General features: G+C 35.0%; 1 protein-coding gene across 2 annotated transcripts in view; it reads right to left on the bottom strand.

The window, feature by feature from the left end:
• LOC127093353 (pEARLI1-like lipid transfer protein 1) overlaps positions 1-23,741 on the bottom strand; it is a 45,356-nt gene that overhangs the window by 2,497 nt on the left and 19,118 nt on the right. Inside the window, exon 2 of one of the 2 annotated variants that reach the window (XM_051032270.1) lies at positions 19,874-20,056. In XM_051032270.1, coding sequence (XP_050888227.1) covers positions 19,874-20,056 — 183 coding nt within the window. Of the gene's footprint in view, positions 1-19,873; positions 20,069-23,741 lie in introns of both variants that reach the window. The other variant, XM_051032271.1, reaches the window with a different exon arrangement.

Here is a 23,741-nt window from a genome sequence, read left to right as displayed (position 1 = left end):
TCCTCATTCTTAGACAATTACATCATTGGTTCAGCTGGAGTAATGACAACATTACAATGCTCCATTTCAAACTTCTTCAATATTCAAGAGCATACCTTCTTTGGTGCATGAGCAATCCCCTTTTGGACTTGTGGAACTCAATACCTAGGAATTATATCATGAGACCAAGGTCGGTCATCTGAAACTCTTTCATAAGTTCACTCTTGAAATTTGAAATTCACTTTCGGTTGCAGTGCGTTATCAACAAGTCGGCTATATATAAACAAAGGATAATCACTCTTTGACTCATATTTGTCTTCACATACACTTAATGCTCGGATACACATTTCTTGAAGCCAACCTCATTTAGGAAACCATATATCGTTTTGTTACAAGCTCTTGGAGCTTGGTTTAAACCATATAACTCTTTCTTCAACATGTAGAACTTCATCTCTTGGTTTCTCAAAACAAAACCAGGGAGTTATCCTACATATACCTCCTCTTTCAATGGTCCATTCAAAAACGCAGATTTGACGTCCATTTGGTAAATGGGCCAATTGTGGTTATTTGCAATACCAACAACAAGCCTAATGGTTTCAATCCTAGCAATTGGTGTAAATACCTCTTCAAAGGCTATACCTTCTCTTTGCAAAAATCCCTTAGCCACCAATCGAGGCTCATGCTTGATTATCTCACCCTTGGGATTTGCCTTCTTTGAACACCCATTTCACACCAATTGACTTCTTTTCATCTGGTAAATAAACCAACTCCCAAGTATTGTTCTTCCCTATGGATTCCAGATCCTCCTTGATAACACAAATCCATTTTGGATCACTTAAAGCCTCTTCCATTTTAACGGGTTTGAATTCTTCCATAAGTGCCAAATGAACAAAACCACCAATATCGTTGACTTTGTTGTTTTGGAACATCTCAAAATCTTGAAGTCTTTAAGGAAAACCTCTTTTCCTTGTTGATCTTATAACATTCTCTTCAATTCGAGCTTCGACAACAAGAGTTTCTGCTCTTTCTGTTTCTGTAGAATTTGAATTTTCAAAGCTGTAACTGGTTACAACTTTTATGTAACTAGTTACTAGCTGCTGCAACTCCTTGATTTTATCAACAATGACGTCTCGACTGATCACAACCCTCCTCCTTACTACATCAAACAACTTATAACCATCGATAGGGTGATACCTTATAATTATCGTCACTTCTCCCTATTCATCCAACTTCATTCTAAGTTATCCTAGAACATGTTGATACGCCACATAACCAAAAACTCTGAAATGGCTCTGATTCAATTTGATTCCCGACCATATTTTCTCCGAAAGTTAATTTGTATCACTTCTAACTAAATATATAATTTTTAAAACGTATTTGAAAATAATAAAGAATCTGTTTTTTTCATTACAATTTTGTTTAGCTTATAAGAGACGAAATGAATATCAAATACTGATTAACTAGTTGTTGTAAAAGTTAAATTTTCTTAAAGAAGAAGAAGAAAAAAAGTAGAAGGAAAGTTAGAAATATGAGAAAGGATTACACATATTGACAAGTTGTTTTCTTTGACAAAATACATATTTGACATTCGTGTGTTGTTTTTGTTACATATATTTGACAGAAATTGTAATTGGGATATTTTGCAAGTAGTTCCCAGCCAATTACGTTTAAATTAAATGAATTATTGAAATCAAATTAGGCAATTTTGTGAATAACAAATGCACAAGTCCACATCCGTACAATTTTTGAGTCGGCTAGGCTTAAATTTAGTGGCTATGGCAAGGTCAAATTATATGCCATAAGCCTTTAGAATTTGATGATCTAAAAGTCAATGTAAATATGATTTGATTATTAAAACAGAATCAACCGCAATTAATCTTGAACAAGTCAGCAAGTTCAGCAGTATATAGAATAATATTATGAATAGCATGAATAGAAAATTGTTTGAGAATTTTATGTTTTTTTTATAAGAAAATACGTAGATGAGAGATATTTTTATCAATTAAGATTACTTTTAGTGGTGTTCTCACCACTCGATAATCAATATTTTCAAACGGAAATTTCAGGCAGAATTGTTTCAATCTAATTTTGTTTTACCTTTTTGAAAATATTAGAGATAGGTTTCAAATGAATTGATAAGATATTTTATCCCAAATCCATATCTATTTTAAAGAGATTTTGTCTCAAATTTGTTTTAAATATTTTTTAAAACATATTTTGTTGCAAATATGTATGAAAGTTTGAGACAAATTTCAGACAAAATATATAATTATACTTTATTTATAGAATTAATCTCAAATCTGTGTGAAATTTAGAGATAGGTTTTGGATAAAATACATAATTAATAAATCATCTTGTTTTATGTTTTTATGAGTTTCATCTCCAATCAATATGACATTTTGAGATAGACTCTATACAAAATACATACTGATATTTTCTTTATGTTTTTGTGAATTTTTTACGAAAATAATCCACTTTTTAAAGGAAATTCCCAAAATATTTTTGATTTCAAAAAAAATCTCAAACTACCCCACTTTTAGGAGGAGTCGCCAATTGAATTGGAGACTCCTCTTAAAAATTGAATGGAGGCGCCAATTGGATTGGCTAGGGCAGGTGCCCTAGCCAATTGGATTGGCGCCCCTGTGTAGGGCTTAAGAGGAGGCGCCAATTCAACTGGAGCCTCAGTGTAAAATGCAATTTTTTTTGGTAAATGGTATATGTGATAGATAAATTTGATATATGACCAATTGATATTAATAAAATTTGCCGTTTACACAAAGAAACCTAATGGTGATGACCGGGATCACCTAACCGATCTCCGGTCCCACATCCTCTAGCTACCTTAAATTTGATATAGACCAATTGATATTAATAAAATTTTCCGTTTACACAAGGAATTGCCACGGTTTTTATGGGCACTAAAAACATATGTCCCAAGAATTGTGGCAATTATGGAGACATTGTCAGCGATGATGCCAGACGGAACCTGTGCTACAGGTAATAAAATCTTTCACCGTCTCTTTTGGGCATTTGACCTGTGCATCAAAGGTTTCGCATTCTGCAAACCTATTATTCAAATTGATGGCACTTGGTTATACGGAAAATACAAGGGTATTTTGCTCATGGCGGTTGCACAAGACGGCAACAACAATGTCTTTCCCATTGCCTTTGCTCTTGTTGAAGGTGAAACGGCTGGTGGATGGGGTTTCTTTCTTCGACATCTCAGAACGCATGTGGCTCCATAAGCCAATCTCTGTTTGATTTCTGACAGACATGTTGCCATTGAGAGTGCCTACAACAACCATGACAACGGATGACAGGATCCTCCTTCTACCCATGTCTATTGCATCAGACACATTGCACAAAACTTCATGCGTGCTATAAAAGATAAGAATCTTCGCAAGACGGTGGTGAATGCTGGGTATGCTCTAACTCAGCCGTCATTTCAAATATTATCGTGATGAAATTAGACTGTTTAATGAAGACGCAGGGAGATGGCTAAATAACATACCAGTAGAGCAGTGGACAAGGGCATTTGATAGAGGTTGTCGATGGGGCCACATGACAACAAACCTTGTGGAATGCATGAACGGGATATTCAAAGGAATTCGAAATCTGTCGATAACCGCCTTGGTAAGATCAACCTATTATAGGTTGGCTTCTACGTTCGCAACCAGAGGTGAAAGATGGAGTGCGGTGTTAATGTCCGGGCAAGTATTCAGTGAGTGTTGCATGAAGGTCATGAAAGAGGAGAGCATCAAAGCTAGCACACACACTATAACAGTCTTTGACCGTCATAGGAAAAATTTCAGCGTCCAGGAAACAATGAACCACAACGAGGGGAGACCAAATTTAGCCTACGCTGTTAGACTAAACAGAAGTTGGTGCGATTATGGAAAATTCCAGGCCTTCCGCATACCTTGCTCCCATGTCATTGCAACATGCGTTTATACTCGTCAAGATGCTTACAGCCATTTATCTGATGTGTACAAGGCCGACACCGTCATGAATGTATATAATCAAAGCTTCTCGGTACTACCAATGGAGGATTACTGGCCTCCATATGAAGGTGATATTGTTTGGCACAATGACGAGATGCGTAGAAAGAAAAAAGGAAGACCAAACAGCACACGTATCAGAACAGAGATGGATTCCACAGATAAAATGATAAGATTATGTAGTATCTGTCGTTAACCAGGACACAACAAGAACAACTGTCCCAATCGAGGAGCATCATCTAGGTCTTAAGCTTTTTGTAACATTGTATTTCTGTAACCTTCAATCATTATATATCATTAAATTTTTGTTACAACGAGGTTCACAACAAACATCAGTACAAAATAAGCTATCTGAAAACAGAAATATTTATAACTGATTACAACAATCAAATTGATGTCGTCTCGACCGAACATCATTTCCCTAGCATCCTTATCAGTCTTCATTCGTACCCAACCAAAGATACTGTCAAGTCTCTCAATACTTCTAATTTTTCCCCTTCTGGTATTTTTCCATCTAACCAACGAACCAGCTCCCTCTTCAGTTGATCGAACGTAGTGATGTTCCAGAACAACATCAACATCTGAGGTTTGTCTCTCGCATAAATCACCTTACCGTATCGCCGACGAACACTAAACAAGATTGCCAAATGATTGTATGAGATGTGGAACAATTACTCACATAACGCATCTATTTATAACACAAAAATTGCATTTTAGGAGAAGTCTCCAATTGAATTGGCGCTTCCTCTTAAGCCCTACACAGGGGCGCCAATCCAATTGGCTAGGGCACCTGCCCTAGCCAATCCAATTGGCGCCTCTATTCAATTTTTAAGAGGAGTCTCCAATTCAATTGGCGACTCCTCCTAAAAACGGGGTAGTTTGGGATTTTTTTTGAAACCAGAGGTATTTTGGGAATTTTCTTTAAAAAGTGGGTTATTTTTGTAAAAATTTCTTTTGTGAATTTTTACGAAAATAACATAGGATTTTGTAGTATCATTTTTTACGAAAATTTCTTTTCGTTTTTTACCAAAACGAAAAAGTGGGTTATTTTAAGAATAATTCACCATATTCTTTCTCCCCTAACCATAACTCGGATTTTGTAGTATCATTTTTTAATGTTTTCTTAATAATTTCTTTTGCAGTATCATACAATTATCCTGGTGAATTTCAAGCCTTTAAGTGTTACTCTAAAAATAATATAGCTGCGTGCATTTGCATGTTTGTTCATATTTTTTTAGTGTAATTGGTAGTTATTTTTTATTTTTATAAATTATTTGTGTTGATACTTTTTATCTATTTACAGATTTGTAGCAATAGATTTTTCAGAAAGAAGTCTCTAAAAGATGTTGTACATGATAACAAATCTCAGTCTCCCAAGTTAAATTTCTTTTAACTACTCTAATTTTACAAAGAATTTGAAGAGAGGTTAATGAATAATCAAACAATAATATTATTTGTTGATGATTGAGTAGAATTGAGCTCTTGTGTTGCATGCTAGATGAATCTGTTTAAATTAAATTTTTATAAATAAGCTTTAGAGTATAATTTCTTTTTTTTTTGTCGATCAAATTATTATATATAATTTTTTTATGTAATTTAATTGTCATTTTAATTATTTTATCACTTCTTTTTGAGATATGAGATTAATATATTTGTAAATTAAATTTGATAATACGTCAATTTAATACATGATTTTTATCTATTTGTGTCCAAAAATTTAAATATGCTTTGAACAATACAATTACTTAAATTTCCAAATAATATTATAAAATCTACTTTATGATTTTTTTGTAATATTATATTAAATATTCAAAATCAAAACAGTGTAAAATTTAATATTCAGAAATTTGTTTTAATTCTAATAGAAATCTGTCTCAAAATATTTGGGACACATTTTGGGACAAAAATTATAATTTGGATATACATTTTTTGGACAAACTGTATTTCCCTTGAAAATTGTAGAAGAAATATTTGAGACGGATGTTGGACGAATTTTATAATTTGCATCTAGGGTTTTTCTGACACACTCTTTTCTTCTGAAATTCATGCTAAATATATTTGGAACATATTTTGGCAAGGATTTTATAATTTGTACTGAGGTTGTTTTTAGAGAAAGTCTATTCCATTTTAAATCTTTGTGAAAGTAACTTTTTGATTGAAGTTCGTGCAAAAAAATGTCCAAAATTCATTTTAATTCATTCGTAAATTTGTGTGAAAATGTTTTTTTTAGTAGTATCTCTTAGCAGCTGATTCAGAATAGTTTACTGAAATGTTAAAACCTTCTTAGGCATGAAATTGTGAATGTTGTCAGAGAGGCATTGTGAAATTTGAGCTTAGGTCAGGTAAAACTTCACCTACCAAATAGTTTGCATAATCAGCAAACCATGGAACACCACTAATTCCCAAGATGTGCTCATCAGCAAAGACATCCTGAAAAGGGTGTGTCTCTTATGCCTTCTCAATTAGGGACATGCGGGACAAGTGATCAGCCATGGTATTCTCGCACCCCCTTTTGTCTCGGATTTCAAGATTAAACTCTTGAAGAAGTAGTATCCATCTTAAGAATCTTGACTTTGATTCCTGCTTAGCAAACAAATACTTCAAAGCACCATGGTCAGTATACACAATAACTTTTGACCCTAGTAAATAAGACCTGAATTTGTCAAAAGCATAAACAATAGATAACAACTCATTTTTGATAGTTTCATAATTCATATAAGCAGGTTAATACATGTCAAAACCTTCTTAGGTGTGAAATTGTGAATGTCGTCAGAGAGGCGGTGTGAAATTGTGAATGTTGTTAGGTAGAGTCACAATATCATGTTTTTATTTTTTAGGAGGTTGCCTCTATCATCTAATAAAGAGAGTTTAGGTTGCATATTTTTGGTGTTTAGGTTGCCTCTGTCACAATATCATGATTTCAGGTGTGTTTTAGGTGTTCCGGGATTTTTGTCAAGGTAAAATAAGGTGCTTTCAGATTTGATTTCAATATGGCATTCGGTGGTTTGGAGGGTAAAGGCACATACGTCTAGAGGGTATTAATTCTATAAAAGAAATTCACTCTTAATAGTCAGAAGTACAATTGGTCCTATCTGAACTAACAATGTTCAGTGTAGCTTTCCTAATACTACTCATGAAGTTTCAATTTAATGTCTCCCTTAACATAAATTCACTCTTCATAGTCAAAATTACAGTGGGTCTTATTTGAACTCACCACATTCAATGCCGCTTTCCTAATACTACCAGTGAAATTTACGACCAGGGCTCCTCCTAAATTTGAGACACCTCTCACTTTTACTCGAGCACTCTGTTAGATGTCCAAAAGTGCTTATTTGAGCTATCATATGTGGGCTTCTTTCACTCTATTTCCTTGCTAAATTGTCAAAACCACCTTTGTTTTAGATGAAATGCATTACATTGATTAACGATCTTGGTACCTTTGATTTGTGTGTTATTGTGCAGGAAGAAGGCATGAAATAATTGAAAATGAAGACACAAGAAAGTTGGCAAAGGAATCAAAGAAATCAAGCATTCATCAGCCTGCTCGCTAGGCGAGGGCTGTGGCGAAGCACTCGCTAGGCGAGCGCCCAGCGAAAAGCTCCAGTAAAATATCAATAAATTCGCTAGGCGAGCTGCTAGCGAAGGTGGTAGCGAGTTCGTTCAGTTTTGGTGAAAAGCGCAGCCAGCACTCACTCGCTAGGTGAGGCTCTAGCGAGTTCCCAGCGAGCATTCCAGTAGCCAAACCTCTCAACCTCGCTGGAGCGAGGGTTGAAGCGTGCCCTTCGCTAGGCGAAGGTTTTGTTCGCTATGCGAACATGACAGTCTGAGATAGACTGTGTCTCTGGGCGCAGGTGCCTCTTGTGCCTCAATTTGACCCTCGCTAGGCGAGCCATTCTGCTCGCCTAGCGAGCATGACAGCCCAGTACAGCTCTATAAGTAGCAAGTGCCACTTTTGAGAGCCATACCTTAGTTTTACCTAATTTTTCCACTTTTGTACTTTCTTAGAGATATTTTCCAGCATTGTTCTTATGATCATTTATGCCCTAGATTTCATTTCTCTTCATCTTGTAACCATCTTCTACAAAAAGAAGGTGGATTCCCATCCAATCTCGATTATCCGACTTGGATGTTGATCAACCTTCTTCCGAAACTTGCCGACCAAGCTACCATGAAAATGAGTAGCTAAGTCATCCATTTGTCAAGGTTAGATGTAGGTGATTACTAGCTTTGTGTGTAAATGTAAGGATCTTCATGTGTAAACTCTTTAATGGTGAATATATGATGAAAACTTTGTTTCTATTTAAAACTCTTTGTGTTGGTTTATGATCGAGAGATGTTTACCAACTCTTGACCTAAGTTTTCATCCAATATTGTTTGTTAGCTAGAGATAGTAATGAATGATTTTGTTCACCATAAGGTTGAACCAAAAAGTTGTCATTTTGATAGATTGTGTTCGAGAGAAACAATGGATCAAAATGGGAAAACTCACAATGTGTGTTCGAGAGAAACATATTGGGAGGACTTTGTGAAATGATTTATCATCTAAAGGAGTTTATAAGATTGTTGACCGAACAAATACATGCAAAGTGATCATCGAACCCTAACTTTGGCAATATTTATCATTTATTCAAACCAAAACTTTTACCGCAATTTATTACCTTTTTATGCAAGATAACGTGACAACCAACCAAAACCCTATTGTTACATTGAGCTAGAATTAATACAACCATCGAACGGCGGTGATATCTTACAATCCCTGTGGATACGATAACAAAAATCCGACACTTAAAATTACAACTAACAAAATGGCGCCGTTGCCGGGGATTGTAAATTGATATTGCGAGCATCGCAATGGTTGTTTAAGTTTTAGCTTGTGAAGTTTTGACTTGTGCTTGTAATTTGTTTGGTTTAGTGTGCAACTTACGTCTTATGTGAGGGCAAATCCCTGTGGACGAACTTCTTTTTGATCCCGAGATCGAGAGAACCGCAAGGAGGCTCAATAGCAAAACGAGACGTAGGAGGCAACATGCTAGACAACGCCAAGAGCAAGGAGAAAGTTCTTCTACCACAAATCCACTACCATTCATACCTAACATGGAGCCACCACCACCACCTATTTCTACTCCATGCATAAACAGTCCAAGAAACACCGCTCAGTTTGCCAACCACACGGGAAGGCAAGCTGAGATGAAAACGGGAACTCTAAATTTATTATATGGAAGTCCATTCACCGGAATGGACCATGAAGACCCATTTGCTTTTCTCACAAAATTTTATGAGATAGCATTGGCGGCCGGAGTGGATCAGGCTCAGGAGCTCCCGTTATTCAGAAGATTATTTCCCCATGCTTTGCTCGGCAAAGCAAAGGATTGGTACTTAGATCAAACACCAGCCGTAATGACAGACTAGAACGTGTTAGAAGAGAAATTCATCGAAAGATTTTTCTCCCATAACCGATTCATGGAATGCAAGACGACCATCTCGGTGTTTTCACAAGGAACCAGTGAATCCTTAAATGAAGCGTGGGAAAGATTCAAGTCCATGCTTCGGAAATGTAAAGGGCATGGATTTGATGAATTGACTCAAATCCATATCTTCAAAAATGGACTTCAACCAAACTGCAAGACGTTGTTGGATGCTACCTCGGGTGGCTCTTTATTGTCAAAAAGTGCCGAAGAAGCTACAGACATTATAAATCGAATGGCTCTAAATGATCTTCAGAGTCAAAGTCGAGGCAACTCTTTGAAGAAGTCGGGAGTGATTGAGCTAGGGACGAACGATGCCATCCTTGCCCAAAACAAGCTCATCTCACAACAAGTGGAACTCTTAACGCAACAAATTAAAGAGTTGAGAGAACCGTCTAAAGCTAAAAAAATAGCTTGTTGTGAGCTTTGTAAAGGTGAGCATGACACCGGTTTCTGTCCACCTCCGGGGTTTGAAGAAGTAAACTACATGGCAAACCAAAGGGACTACCAACCGAGACCACAACAACAACAACAACAACCTTATCAACCAAACCTTCAAAATCAACAACAACATTTCCAAGGGAACCAAGGGTTCCAACCTAGAAGTAACTATTACCAAAACCAAGGTTATGGAGGTGGTTCTTCTAGCCGTCAAAACCCTCCTCAAAATCCTTATATACCTCAACAACCGCCGGTCGTAACTTCGAAGTTGGAAGAGACATTGACGCAATTCATGCAAATGTCAATGGCAAATCAAAAAAGCAACGACGCGGCTATAAAAAATCTCGAGACTCAAGTTGGGCAACTTGCTAAGCAACTCGCGGAACAACAAACCGGTCCTTCCTTTTCGGCAAACACGCAAACAAATCCTAAGGAGTATTGTAAGGCGATCACAACGAGAAGTGGGAGGGAGTTGATGAGTGAGAATAAAAAAAGAGTTGAGAGAGAAAATGAGGAGGAAATAGTTGAGGAAAATATTGATGGTGAAGTGGGGGAGTGGAGTGAAAAGGAAGAAGTTGAAAAGAACAAAACGAATGGTGAAGTTGAAAAGAAAAAAAGTGTGGAGATTGAGAAAAATACAAGTGATGAAGTAATGGTGGAGCCAGTGAAAAAACCTAGATGGAGGAGTTCGAGAATTGCAAAAGGAAAGGAGGTAGTGAGCGCTACTCCAATCCAAAACCTTCCTTATCCTCATGCTCCATCCAAAAGGGAGAATGAATGGCATTACGCCCGGTTCATGGATACTTTTAAACAACTACAAATCAACATTCCGTTTGCCGAAGCTTTGGAGCAAATGCCAAAGTATGCCAAATTCATGAAGGACATACTTACAAAAAAACAGAGGTACACGGAACCAGAGACAATCTTGCTTGATGCACGATGTAGTGCCATCATTCAGAAAACTCTCCCAAGGAAGGAATCCGATCCAGGACGAGTCGCTTTACCGGTAACCATCGGAGACACCTACATGGGTAATGGCTTGATTGACTTGGGATCTAGCATCAATTTAATTCCCCTGTCCATTATCAAAAGATTGGGAAATGTTGATATCAAACCTGCGAAGATGACTTTGCAACTTGCTGATAAATCTACCACTGCACCATATGGAGTGGCTCAAGACATGTTAGTCAAAGTTGATAAATTCTTCTTCCCGGTTGATTTTATTATTATTGATATGGAAGAGGATGATGATGCTCCGCTCATCCTGGGCCGACCATTCATGAAAACCGCGCGAATGATGATAGACGTAGATAACGGTTTGATGAAGGTAAGGGTCCAAAATGAAGAGGTAGCCTTCCATCTTTTTGAAGCCAAAAAGCATCTCAATGATAAACATGATTCTTTCCGAATCGATGCCACAGAGGAGAAGCTAGTGGAGGTCGCAAACCAGGTTCATATTTCTAATCCTTCCGAAAGACCTCTTATAGGAGTCTACCAAGTTTCGACCAAAACTAAAGAAAAAAAGATGGAAGCATGGTTGCATGAATTAGAGGCTTACGGAGAACTTTTCTATCATGATGAGACAAGGGAAGGCGTGGATATGACCAATATAGTGGAGGAACCAAAACTGGAGCCACATTTGAAATATGTGTACCTTGATGATAACTGTACTAAACCCGTGATCATCAACAATAATTTGTCCACAAACGAAGAGAATCAATTGATGCGGGTGCTGAAGAAGAAAGAGGTTGTCAAACTGGTAGAGGCCGGGATGAATTATTCTATCGCCGACGGTGAATGGGTGAGCGTTGTGCAAATAGTTCCGAAAAAGGGTGGTATTAGATTTTATCGAAGGTTCATCAAGAACCTCGTGAAGACAACAAAGCCCTTGAGAAAGTTGCTCAACAAAATGGATCCCGGTAGCTCAAACAACAAAGTGGATCGCGGAAGCGGCACAATTCCGTTGGATGCTCCTCTGTGAGCATCACACCGTCGAGCTTAGCCGACGTTAAACAAGCGCTAGTTGGGAGGCACCCCAACATTGTAAGTATTTACTGTTTTTTGTGTTGTGTTGTGTTGGGTTTCCTAGTGCTAAAACCATGCTGTATGAACATGAATTGCTGCCTTTGAAAAGGCATTTGCTGTCATTCTCGCTAGCTGCTCGCTAGGCGAGGCAGTAGCGAGCTGATTCGCTAGCTGCTCGCTAGGCGAAGCAGCAGCGAGCGCTGCATGACAACACTTATTTAAAATCTCAGCAGGGCACTCATTTTGCCCCAAACACAATTTTTCTGTTTTTCGACTCTGCTGAGGAAATTTTTTCAGAGCTCTCCACACTCTCTCATTTGCATCTCTCTCACTAACAACTTGGTTCCCTATTTAGAGATTGCAAACCCTACTCCACTTCACATTTCAATCTATCACTGTAACTAAGGTTTGCCCTACTACATTTTCTTTATGTTTGAACTCTGTATTTCCAATTTGAATGACAATTAGGATGAGTTGTGGTATGGGAAACTTTAGGTTTGCATGAGGGAGTTTAGGTTTTGCAATTTGGGATTTTAGGTTTTGGAATTGGGGATTTTAGGTTTTGCATGTAAATGTGTAATCCCCAATAGCCATAGAACGTTTGTTTAATCGATAAATCATTAGGTTCTGAAATTGAAACCATTAGAGTATGGGTTTTGGGAAATATTCTTTGAACATGCTGAAAACCCCAAAAACCCGTAAGGTTCGCTAGCACTCGCTAGGCGAACCTGGGGCGAGCGTTCGCTGCCACTTCGCTAGGCGAAGCAGCAGCGAGCCTGACAGTCTTTTAAAAAATGGTTTTGCTGTCTAATTTGTTTGGTGTGTGTTGTTTCCTTTTATATTTTGCAGATCGAATCAAGGTCTGGAGCGTCAAAGAAAAGAAAGGGAGGAAACACTTCCCGGTCTGTACCTATCCAGTTTGATAACGACAAATTTGTCGGTCCGAAGCAGGCCGCCAGGTACATTTCTCTGGAGAAACGGAAAATTCTTCTGGAGAAGCGATTCCTCATCAACCCCCAAGGCACAAACAGAGCATTTGCCGGGTTGATAGACACTATGAAGTGGGATCGGTTAATTTCCCCACTTGAGCATTATGACATAGCAACGGTGCGTGAGTTTTATGCAAACGCACTGCCTGATGACGACGAGCCCTTTACTTGGATACCTAGGGTGGCCGGCCGTCCAGTTGCATTTGATAGGGATGCCATTAACCGGGTCCTTGGTGAGCCGCTCCAGCTGGGAGCTGAGGAAAGAGACACATACCACACTGATTTACGGCTTCACCGGGATATTGAAGCCATTTCTGCCGCCCTGCTATTACCAGGGAAATCTGTTGAGCGGAACCCATCTGGGGTTCCAATGAGGTATCATAGGGAGGACATGACTCCCTTGGCTCAACTGATTCTGCTGATGGTGCTGACAAACATCCAGTCAAAGTCCCACACGTCTACAGTGCCGATCCCAGTGGCACATTTGGTTCACAGTATCCTCTCCAACGTCCAGATCAATGTGGCGAGGATCATCGCTAATGAGCTTAAGTCCGTAATCGAAAGCGGGCTAAAGTCGGGGGCTCGTGTGAATTGTCCCCTAGCTTTCCCGTGCTTGATCATGAGTTTGCGCATTTAGGAAAGGGTGAGACTACCGTCTCGGGATAAGGTAAGGATCCCGTCGCCACCGATGACCGGTACGTGGCCAAATATTGTAGAGCTAAGAATGCCAGAGGCAGTGCAGCTACAGAGAGTACTCGGGCTTCTGATGGTCCTGGTACTTCTACTCCTGGACTTGATCCCTACCTGCGAGCTGTGTGCGATTACAGTTTTGAATGGATGGCGGCATCCCAGAGAGCCATGATAGATATGCACGACTCTATGCAGCGGTTACAGCTGCAGGGAAGTGGTGCTTATGCCTTGATGACGCGTGAGCAGTTTCTGCTTAACGCCAACTGGCCTGTGGACAGGCCTGTGGATGATGAGGCTACCGGTTCTGAAGCCGGTAGCGAGGAGGATTCTGAGCCCTTAGAGGGTTAAGTTTTTGTATTTTTCAGTTTTTATGTTTATTTCTATTGAATTTTCGGATTCTGTATTTTGACTTTGGTTTTGTACTTTTGGGGTGTTTTGTCCCCCATGAACAAATTTAAATTTTCAGTAATGTTATTTATTTATGTTTTTAATTTTGTTTGTTTAATAAATTTTTGGTTGATTGAGTGGCAAACCTTCTAGATTGGTTGCTCCTCAAAGAAGTACCCAATGAAGGTGCATCCGAGCTTGGATGGCAATGATAAGAATAAACAAGTGAATGAGGCTAAGGTACATGGTTACCTCCGGCTAGAATTTTAGAATGCATTAAGAACTTTACTCTTTTTGGTAAATTGAATATTGTCTTTTTGCAACATAATTGAATGAATGTTTCATCTAGGACTTAAAACCACAAATTGTGAGGAAACCTCCATTGTACACTTAAATGCTGGATTCTAATAAGTTTTGTTGATTCATTTGATTCATGCTTTGTCTTTTATTATTTTGAATATGTGGAAGTAATTAGAAATGATCAAGGCACTTGTTTTCTATCGAGCACAACTACATCCAAAAACAACTTACCTGTGAGCAGAAAGAGTATTCGTTAACCCCTTTGAGCTTAAACAGTTGAATCTCTGCTTGAAATAAAGCGAGATTTCAAAAATATTTTTTTTACAACCCGAAAAATCTTGATTATTGTTCTTTTGCCGTAAAAAGTTAAGAGCATTCACTTAGGGTGAGTAAGAAATAAGTTGGGGAGAATAGGTAAGTACCACAACTCTTGAAAAAAGAAATGAAAAACCAAGCAAGCATTGAAAATAAAAATATAGAAAAGAAACATCTGTTTTGTAAATATGATGTGAAAGAAAAGAACAAAAATAGAAAGAATGAAAATGAATGCTTGCTTGGAAGAAAAATAGTGAAAAATAAAAATTGAGTTGTGAAATAAGAGTTGTGAAGGTTTCAAATAAGAAACAGATGGAACGAAGTCGAGATGTGTGAATATGTGTACATTGAATGTCTCTTTTGCATCGGCAATTTCGTTTTCAATGGCCTTAGAAATGACCCTTGTTTGTTAACCTGACCAAGCTTCAACCGAAAAGCCCTTAGTGATCTTCGTGCTTCCACATTACCATTTATAATTGTTAGACATTGTATGAATCGAATTGATTTCTTCATTATTTGTTAGAGAGTGAGATTATTCCCGCGGTTGCAAACGCGTAAATTCTTCATTCCTTATTCGAAGAGGAGAGATAGGGTGATTCATTCAGAATAATATTGTTGTAGATAGATAAATATTTCGCATTGCTATTAAGTTTTAGTTCTTGTGTATTATTTTATTTGAACCGTTGGAAACTTGTATATGCTGACTCACTTGTGTTTGAGCCGTTTTATCCAACTTCGGAGAAACCATTTTCTTAAAGCAAATCCTCTTGTCCTTCAAGGGGCATACTTTGCTTGAGGACAAGCAAGAATCTAGCTGGGGAGAGTTGTTAGATGCCCAAAAGTGCTTATTTGAGCTATCATATATGGGCATCTTTCACTCTATTTCCTTGCTAAATTGTCAAAACCACCTTTGTTTTAGATGAAATGCATTACATTGATTAACGATCTTGGTATCTTTGATTTGTGTGTTATTGTGCAGGAAGAAGGCATGAAATAATTGAAAATGAAGACACAAGAAAGTTGGCAAAGGAACCAAAGAAATCAAGCATTCATCAGCCTGCTCGCTAGGCGAAGGCTGTGGCGAAGCACTCGCTAGGCGAGCGCCCAGCGAAAAGCTCCAGTAAAATATCAATAAATTCGCTAGGCGAGCTGCTAGCGAAGGTGGTAGCGAGTTCGTTCAGTTTTGGTGAAAAGCGCAGCCAGCACTCACTCGCTAGGCGAGGCTCTAGCGAGTTCCCAGCGAGCATTCCAGTAGCCAAACCTCTCAACCTCGCTGGAGCGAGGGTTGAAGCGTGCCCTTCGCTAGGCGAAGGTTTTGTTCGCTAGGCGAACATGACAGTCTGAGATAGACTGTGTCTCTGGGCGCAGGTGCCTCTTGTGCCTCAATTTGACCCTCGCTAGGCGAGCCATTCTGCTCGCCTAGCGAGCATGACAGCCCAGTACAACTCTATAAGTAGCAAGTGCCACTTTTGAGAGTCATACCTTAGTTTTACCTAATTTTTCCATTTTTGTACTTTCTTAGAGATATTTTCCAGCATTGTTCTTAGGATCTTTTATGCCCTAGATTTCATTTCTCTTCATCTTGTAACCATCTTCTACAAAAAGAAGGTGGATTCCCATCCAATCTCGATTATCCGACTTGGATGTTGATCAACCTTCTTCCGAAACTTGCCGACCAAGCTACCATGAAAAGGAGTAGCTAAGTCATCCATTTGTCAAGGTTAGATGTAGGTGATTACTAGCTTTGTGTGTAAATGTAAGGATCTTCATGTGTAAACTCTTTAATGGTGAATATATGATGAAAACTTTGTTTCTATTTAAAACTCTTTGTGTTGGTTTATGATCGAGAGATGTTTACCAACTCTTGACCTAGGTTTTCATCCAATCTTGTTTGTTAGCTAGAGATAGTAATGAATGATTTTGTTCACCATAAGGTTGAACCAAAAAGTTGTCATTTTGATAGATTGTGTTCGAGAGAAACAATGGATCAAAATGGGAAAACTCACAATGTGTGTTCGAGAGAAACATATTGGGAGGACTTTGTGAAATGATTTATCATCTAAAGGAGTTTATAAGATTGTTGACCGAACAAATACATGCAAAGTGATCATCGAACCCTAACTTTGGCAATATTTCTCATTTATTCAAACCAAAACTTTTACCGCAATTTATTACCTTTTTATGCAAGATAACGTGACAACCAACCAAAACCCTATTGTTACATTGAGCTAGAATTAATACAACCATCGAACGGCGGTGATATCTTACAATCCCTGTGGATACGATAACAAAAACCCGACACTTAAAATTACAACTAACACACTCTCCCTAGTGTTTTGATAGTTACAAAGATAAAAGATAAGACTCCACTATAACTCAATACTCGATTTGGCTGACTTAAACTTGATACCCAAGAATAGAGTGTACAAGATACAAATATATAGAATCGATTAAAACTTCACAAAGGAGATTTCCTCCTTAAATAGTAACACAAAGTCTAGCTAGAAAGCCCAATAGGGTTTGGAGTTGAAAGTGGCTTAACCTCCAAAAAGCGCATCAGATCAATCTTCAATGATGTGATTTGTAAATCTTGATTGATCAAATCTTCAATAAATATGAATCTCTTAATTTTAACAAATTCAATCTTGCAAGAAATTGATTCAGAATAAATATTTTCTAAAACCAAAAATGTGTTATAGCAATCATATATCTGATTGGACAAAAGAGGAAATAAATATCAAAAGTGTGAGATATACTTCATTCAACCTTGTGCGCCAAGCAAATGTCTGAGACAAGATGTCTCACAAAATATTAGATATTTTGCTTATTATGTTGCTTTTCACGTATCTTCATAAAGCCAATTCCGGATTTTGATTCAAATAAATTCAATAGTATATTTACATGATATAATTCAGAATTCCAAACCCTCAAGTGAAGGATTCAGAATAAATCTCTTACAAAAAAAGAAATGTGTTATAAATCATCTTTAATAAAAGGATGAAAATCTACTAATTAATTGCAAATCTCAATCTTATAATTAATGCAAATCCAATAAAATCTCTTCATGCAAGATTTATTTAACTAGACTATTTCCAATCAAAAAAAATTGAAATCACTTTAGCATAATCCTGGACTGAACAAAGCTGAATCAAATCTTGTAATAATCTCTGGAGTCAAACATTAGATCAAATGAGTCAAAATTAAACTTTTGAAAAATAGTGCAGTAGAGAAACATAGCCAAGATGTTCTCAAAAACTTTAGAGACATCTTGTTCAAAATTTTGCTTATAAAAATATGTCAATCTAAATGTAACAATAGTTTGTGGTGTTGTGGCTAGTTTTGACAAGTCCAATGGAAAAAATGGAGTTTTTCTCTCCATCATTACTTTGATAGTGTTGTGCGGAAACCTACGAATAAAGTGAGACTTCATTTCAATCTTCAGACAAATCAACGCTCAAGATATCGGTAGAATCGAAGAAAGATCACTAAAGAACAGAGACTTTAAAGAAGAATTATTGGGACTGAAAGATTCAAGATGAATTCAAATAAATATTTTACAAGGATTCAATTTGGATACTAGCTACAAGTTAAGGGATCAATATAATTTTTTTTTTATATTTCCATAATTATTTGGATATAATCATATACGGCTTCTTTTTTTTGGTAGATAGTATCGATCCCTTCTATATGTTAAACTGAATGTTAAAAAAAAGAAGGCTTATATATATCGGAGAATTATTTGTTTAGGTCGCTTTTATCTTTTATTTGAATAATCTTGTTGTTAATTAAGATTGAAATACTCTTTACTAGAATCTAGATCGTATTGATTTTGTATATTTACACGCTTTATGTAAATTTGATATTAATACAATACATTGTTTAATTATTATTTTTGTAGGTGTTGGATTTGAAACCACTTTAGCATAATCTTGGACTGAACAAAGCAGAACCAAACATTGTAATAATCTTTGGAGTCAAATATTAGATCAAATGAGGCAAAATCAAACTTTTGAAAAATAGTACAGTAGAGAAACACATAGCCAAGAAGTTCACAAAAATTTTTGAGACATCTTGTTTGAAATTTTGCCTATAAAAATACACCAATCCAAATGTAATAACAGTCTGTGGTGTTATGGCAAGTTTTGACAAGTCTAATGGAAAAGAATGGAGTTTTTCTCTCCATCATTACTTTGTAGTATTGTGGAAGCCTACAAACAAAGTGAGACTTCTTATCAATCTTCAGATAGACCAACTGTTAAGATATCGGTAGGATTGAGGAAAGATCGTTGCAGAATAGAGATTCAGAGAAGAATTAGAAGAATTGTAGGGGCTAGAACATTTAAGATGAATTAGAGTAAATATTTTTCAAGGATTCGGTTTGGATACTATGTATTAGTTAAGGGATCGATATAGAAATTTATTTTTTTATATTTTTATATTTTCATCATTATTTGGATATTATGATTTTAGTAAACATCATGTAATTTGTAATAGTGGAAGACCATAAATTTCTATGGGAAAGCATTAAAGGGCGGAGTAAGCTTAACAAGGATAATAGTCATATATATATATATATATATATATATATATATATATATATATATATATATATATATATATATATATATATATATATATATATATATATATATATATATATATATATGGTACTAGAATCTAGATTGTATTGATTTGTGTAAATTTGATATTAATACAATACATTACTTAATTATTATTTTTGTTAGTGTTTGATTCGATCGTTTATCTTATTCTATACCGATTAAGGTGTTTTATAAATATATTGTTTGATAAGCATAATCATTTTATATGCATATTGTTTATGCCACGCAAATTTAACAATGAAGCTTACATGCTTTGGTCTAATTGTCACAAAACTAATAAACACGTAAGAATATACCATAATCAATTCACTGAACAAATTAATAAAAATTTCTCAAATAGATTAAAGTTGGTAAATAAAGCAAACATGCTTACTCCATTATTGAAATAACACAAAGTACATTTGGATTGATGATAATTTAGCAGAATCACAATGTTACCGTGATTTTGTTAAACTCATAGTGGTTCCAATTATTAACATAAACTCATAGTTTGGCTTCAACTTATAACGTGAAAGTCTATGAACACTGGAAACCAGAGGGAATTGATTTTTGACAAGCACTAAGTAAGAGACTGAGTGTGACAGGAACATTCAAGTTGATACCAACAACATTAGCCTTAATTGCAGTACAAAGACAAATGGCTGCATCCAAATCAGCCAAACCTTGAATCAATGCACAACACTTGCTTGAAGCAGGACTTTCGACAACAACATTAACAAGTCCAAGAAGATTAGCACAAGCACCTAGCTTTAAAGTGTCATTAGGACATTTTTGTGATGTTGAAGGAATAGGAGGACTAGCCGTAGGTGTTGTTGATGGAGTAGGAGTAGGGGGACTGGCCTTAGGTGTTGTTGAAGGTGGTGGAGTATAAGGTTTAGGTTTTGGACTGCATGATTTACAAGCATGTGAAAATATGGAACAAGATAGAAGAGAAAGCAATATAGTGAGTGAACTAAGTTTGTTGAAAGCCATTGTTAAGAAATAAACACTAATGTTTTGTATGTTTAGATGTTGAACTATGGATGAGAATGAAAGAGGAGAATTGGATTATATTTATAGGAAAAAATAATAATGGTTTCATATCTTAGTGGCTGTTAAAGACAAGGAATTTCTACTATCTATAACTAGTAACTTAGATATTTTTTCAATTAACTATTTTTCTTTATCGGTGCTGCTGTTAATTGGCTACTTTCTCCGCTTTTTATTATAAATAGTTTTAGAAAAAAAATTATACTATAATATAAATTATTTTACATTATCAATTAATAATTAATGTTATTTCTGCTATTATATTTTTAAAAGTTTATTATTCTCTCTATTTTTTTATGTCAATTTATATTTTCCATGTCATTAATAAATTACAATTTTATAAACATATTCAGAATTTTTTATTTTTATTTATCATAATTATTTTTCTTAATATATGTGAAATTTCAAAAACGACTTATAATTAAAAATTGAAGTACTATTTATTTATAGGACATCTAGAATGATTCTTTACTAAAATGCTTTATTCAACAAGCGTTGTAGTAGGATAGTTTATTACATTGTTTTCACAAGCAAGTGCTTTAATTGAATAGTTTGTTAAATAGGTGATTCATATATCCTATCATTTCTTATATCCTATTTTTTTTATCACTTGAGTTTGTTATTTTCTTTTTAAGCTTCATCGAATTCTCGAAGGAGTGATATTTGAATTAGGTTTGTCTTAATGTAACTAACTATTTGTGTCAAAATTGTCCTTACAAAAATAATCTTCTGCCATAGTAGTAACGAGCAATTCTAAATGTGATGTTCCCTATCTTTTTTGTTTCTCTTATGATCCAACATAAAAGATAATGTATTTGTAGAAATTATCTCGACGGATCTAGATGTTTAACACAAAACATATGTGATTAAAATGTGTCTCTAGCCACTCCATAACATGATTTGCTCGGTTCTTTCATGCTTAAGTTGTTACAAAAATGAGCTTTTAATATAAATTTGAACTAAAATGATTTTTATTTAACTCTGAAATAAAATATAAAGAACATGATAACAAGAGATGTCAAATTATTTATCCTTTAGGTTTTGTTCGAGAGTTCGAAATATAATGGAGGAAAGGAACAAAAAAGAAAATATTGAAAAAAATTGAGCGATTTAAGTGAAAAGAGTTTTGAGAAATTTATTTTTATTTATAATACAAAATATATTTTTATTCATGATACAAAATATATTGCTAACTAATTCTTCAAATATAATTTATATTAGTATAATATTTTAAAAGTTATACTTATATAAATGATAAAAAACTATTTATCTTTATATTCAAAAACATAATTAAAAAAATATATATATATATATATAATTTTAATATATATATATATATATATATATATATATATATATATATATATATATATATATATATATATATATATATATATATATATATATATATATATATATATTTGTCTCACCTCCAAACTGGTAATATAGAGACTTACAAAATAGAACTCAAACTCAATTCTGATAGTCTCTCATTAAGAAAGTAGTGATTAAAACAGAAAACAAATGCATTGTTGCCAATTCGATAATTATCCCATGGTGGACCCAAAGATTTAAATGCTTACCGTGAGTTAGAAAAAAAAATGTAGGATGTCATATTTTGTGAGGAGATATTCCCTCTATTTTTTTAAAAGAAATTGGAATTTCTATTACTATAGCTTTGTATCAATATTTTAGAAATGTATGCTATTATACATTAAAATTATAATAATAAAAGAAATGGAGTGAACAGAGAATGAAAGAGACAACAATTCATATTTTGTGGCATTTTCATTCAATATACAGAAGTTAATTCTTATAACTTCTTATTATTATTTATATAATTTTTAAAATTTACTTTAAAAAAAAGTATTTTTATTTTTGATTAAAATCTTGTTTAATTTATTAGAGACCAAATCAATTTCAAATACTACTTAACTAGTTGTTATAAAAGTTAGAAAAAGGATAAAGGATTACATAGATATTGACAAGTAGTTTTCTTTGACAAAATACATATGTCACATACTTGTTTTTTATTACTTAATTGACTGACGTTGTGAATGGGATAATTTGCAAGTAGTTCCAAGCCAATTATGCTCAAATAGAAAAGATGTAAATGTTTGTCTTATTTCTTATTGGAGAGGGTGAATTAGAGATTAATGATATATTTGGATTCATCTATTTGAATTTATTTATTCACATAAATTTTGTAACATTATTTAGAAGACATTACTAAAATAATTTATGATATTTTTTTATAAAAAGGTTTTAATTTATTTTAAAAAGTTATCCGACATAGTTTATAAAAACAAACAATAGTTAATATAAAACTATAAATTTATTTTATCATTTGTTATAAAAATAACTTAGATAAACTTATTCAAAAGTGTTCATTTTAATAAGTAGTTGTGTTATAAGGTGTAAATAAGTTGTTTATCCAAATATGCCATAAACGTTAGGTCCCTTGAGGATGCGATTTTATTTTATTTTACAAATATTTTAGTTGAAGCTACAGTGTTATTGCAAACATGGAGGAAGATGTGTATTTATCTCTCGTAAAGTTATAAGATATATTCAAAGCAAAAAGTTATGTTCCCCATAATCATACTGAGGTAATGGCTCCCCATAATCATACTGAGGTAATGGCTCCACTATCTAGGCTTTTGAGATAGAGGATACTATAACCACTTTCTTGGGTCTTAGGATATAGTAGGTTGACAAAATTCCCCGTAGATAATGGCATTTGGTCAGGGTTGGCAATAGGGTCACATTACAACAAACCGATCCAATGACCTCTGTCTATAAAGATAATTGCAATCTACCAATCATAGTGTCTGTGAGGGCAACATACTATAGGCAAGGAGCACTATTTGTAGATAGGGGATTAAAATGGAGTAACTAATTAGAATCTAGCAAACTATTCATAGAAGAAAGTTTATATGAATGTGGTGAAAGAGGAAATTGAAAAAACTAACACACTCTAGGTAACATGATTTGACCAACAAAATAATATATATTTTTTAGTGTCCACGAGATGACGGACACAATGAGGGAAGGCTTATGATATATTAAAGCTTTTCGTGTGCCTTTGTAACATGTTATTGCAGCACGTTGCAATGTGCACCAATTTGTTTTTATGCATTTGTCAAATGTTTACAAGGTTATAAATCTATTTAGGGTCTACAACAAAAGTTTTTTAATGGTACCAAACAAAAATATTAGCTAATTTAACAAGGGGATCAAATATTCCGTAACAAAAACATGGTTATGAAAAAGAAAGGTCGCGCAAACCGCATACGAATTAGAATGGGAATGGACACGACTCTTAAGTTATAAATAGAATTTCGATTGTTTCGTCTTACCGATTATACACAATTGTTTCGGTGTAAAATGAGGGATAATTAAACATGCCGTTTCATTGGTACATTACTTACAAGCTTTATATTATATAAATAAGAATTTTAGGTTACACCATAATAAAGCAGCAAAACTAACAATAAGTTT

Source organism: Lathyrus oleraceus, chromosome 6, assembly GCF_024323335.1.
Source record: "Lathyrus oleraceus cultivar Zhongwan6 chromosome 6, CAAS_Psat_ZW6_1.0, whole genome shotgun sequence".
Classification (NCBI taxonomy): domain Eukaryota; kingdom Viridiplantae; phylum Streptophyta; class Magnoliopsida; order Fabales; family Fabaceae; genus Lathyrus; species Lathyrus oleraceus.
The sequence above is the reverse complement of the archived record's forward strand: the minus strand, read 5'-3'. Positions and strand labels throughout refer to the sequence as shown.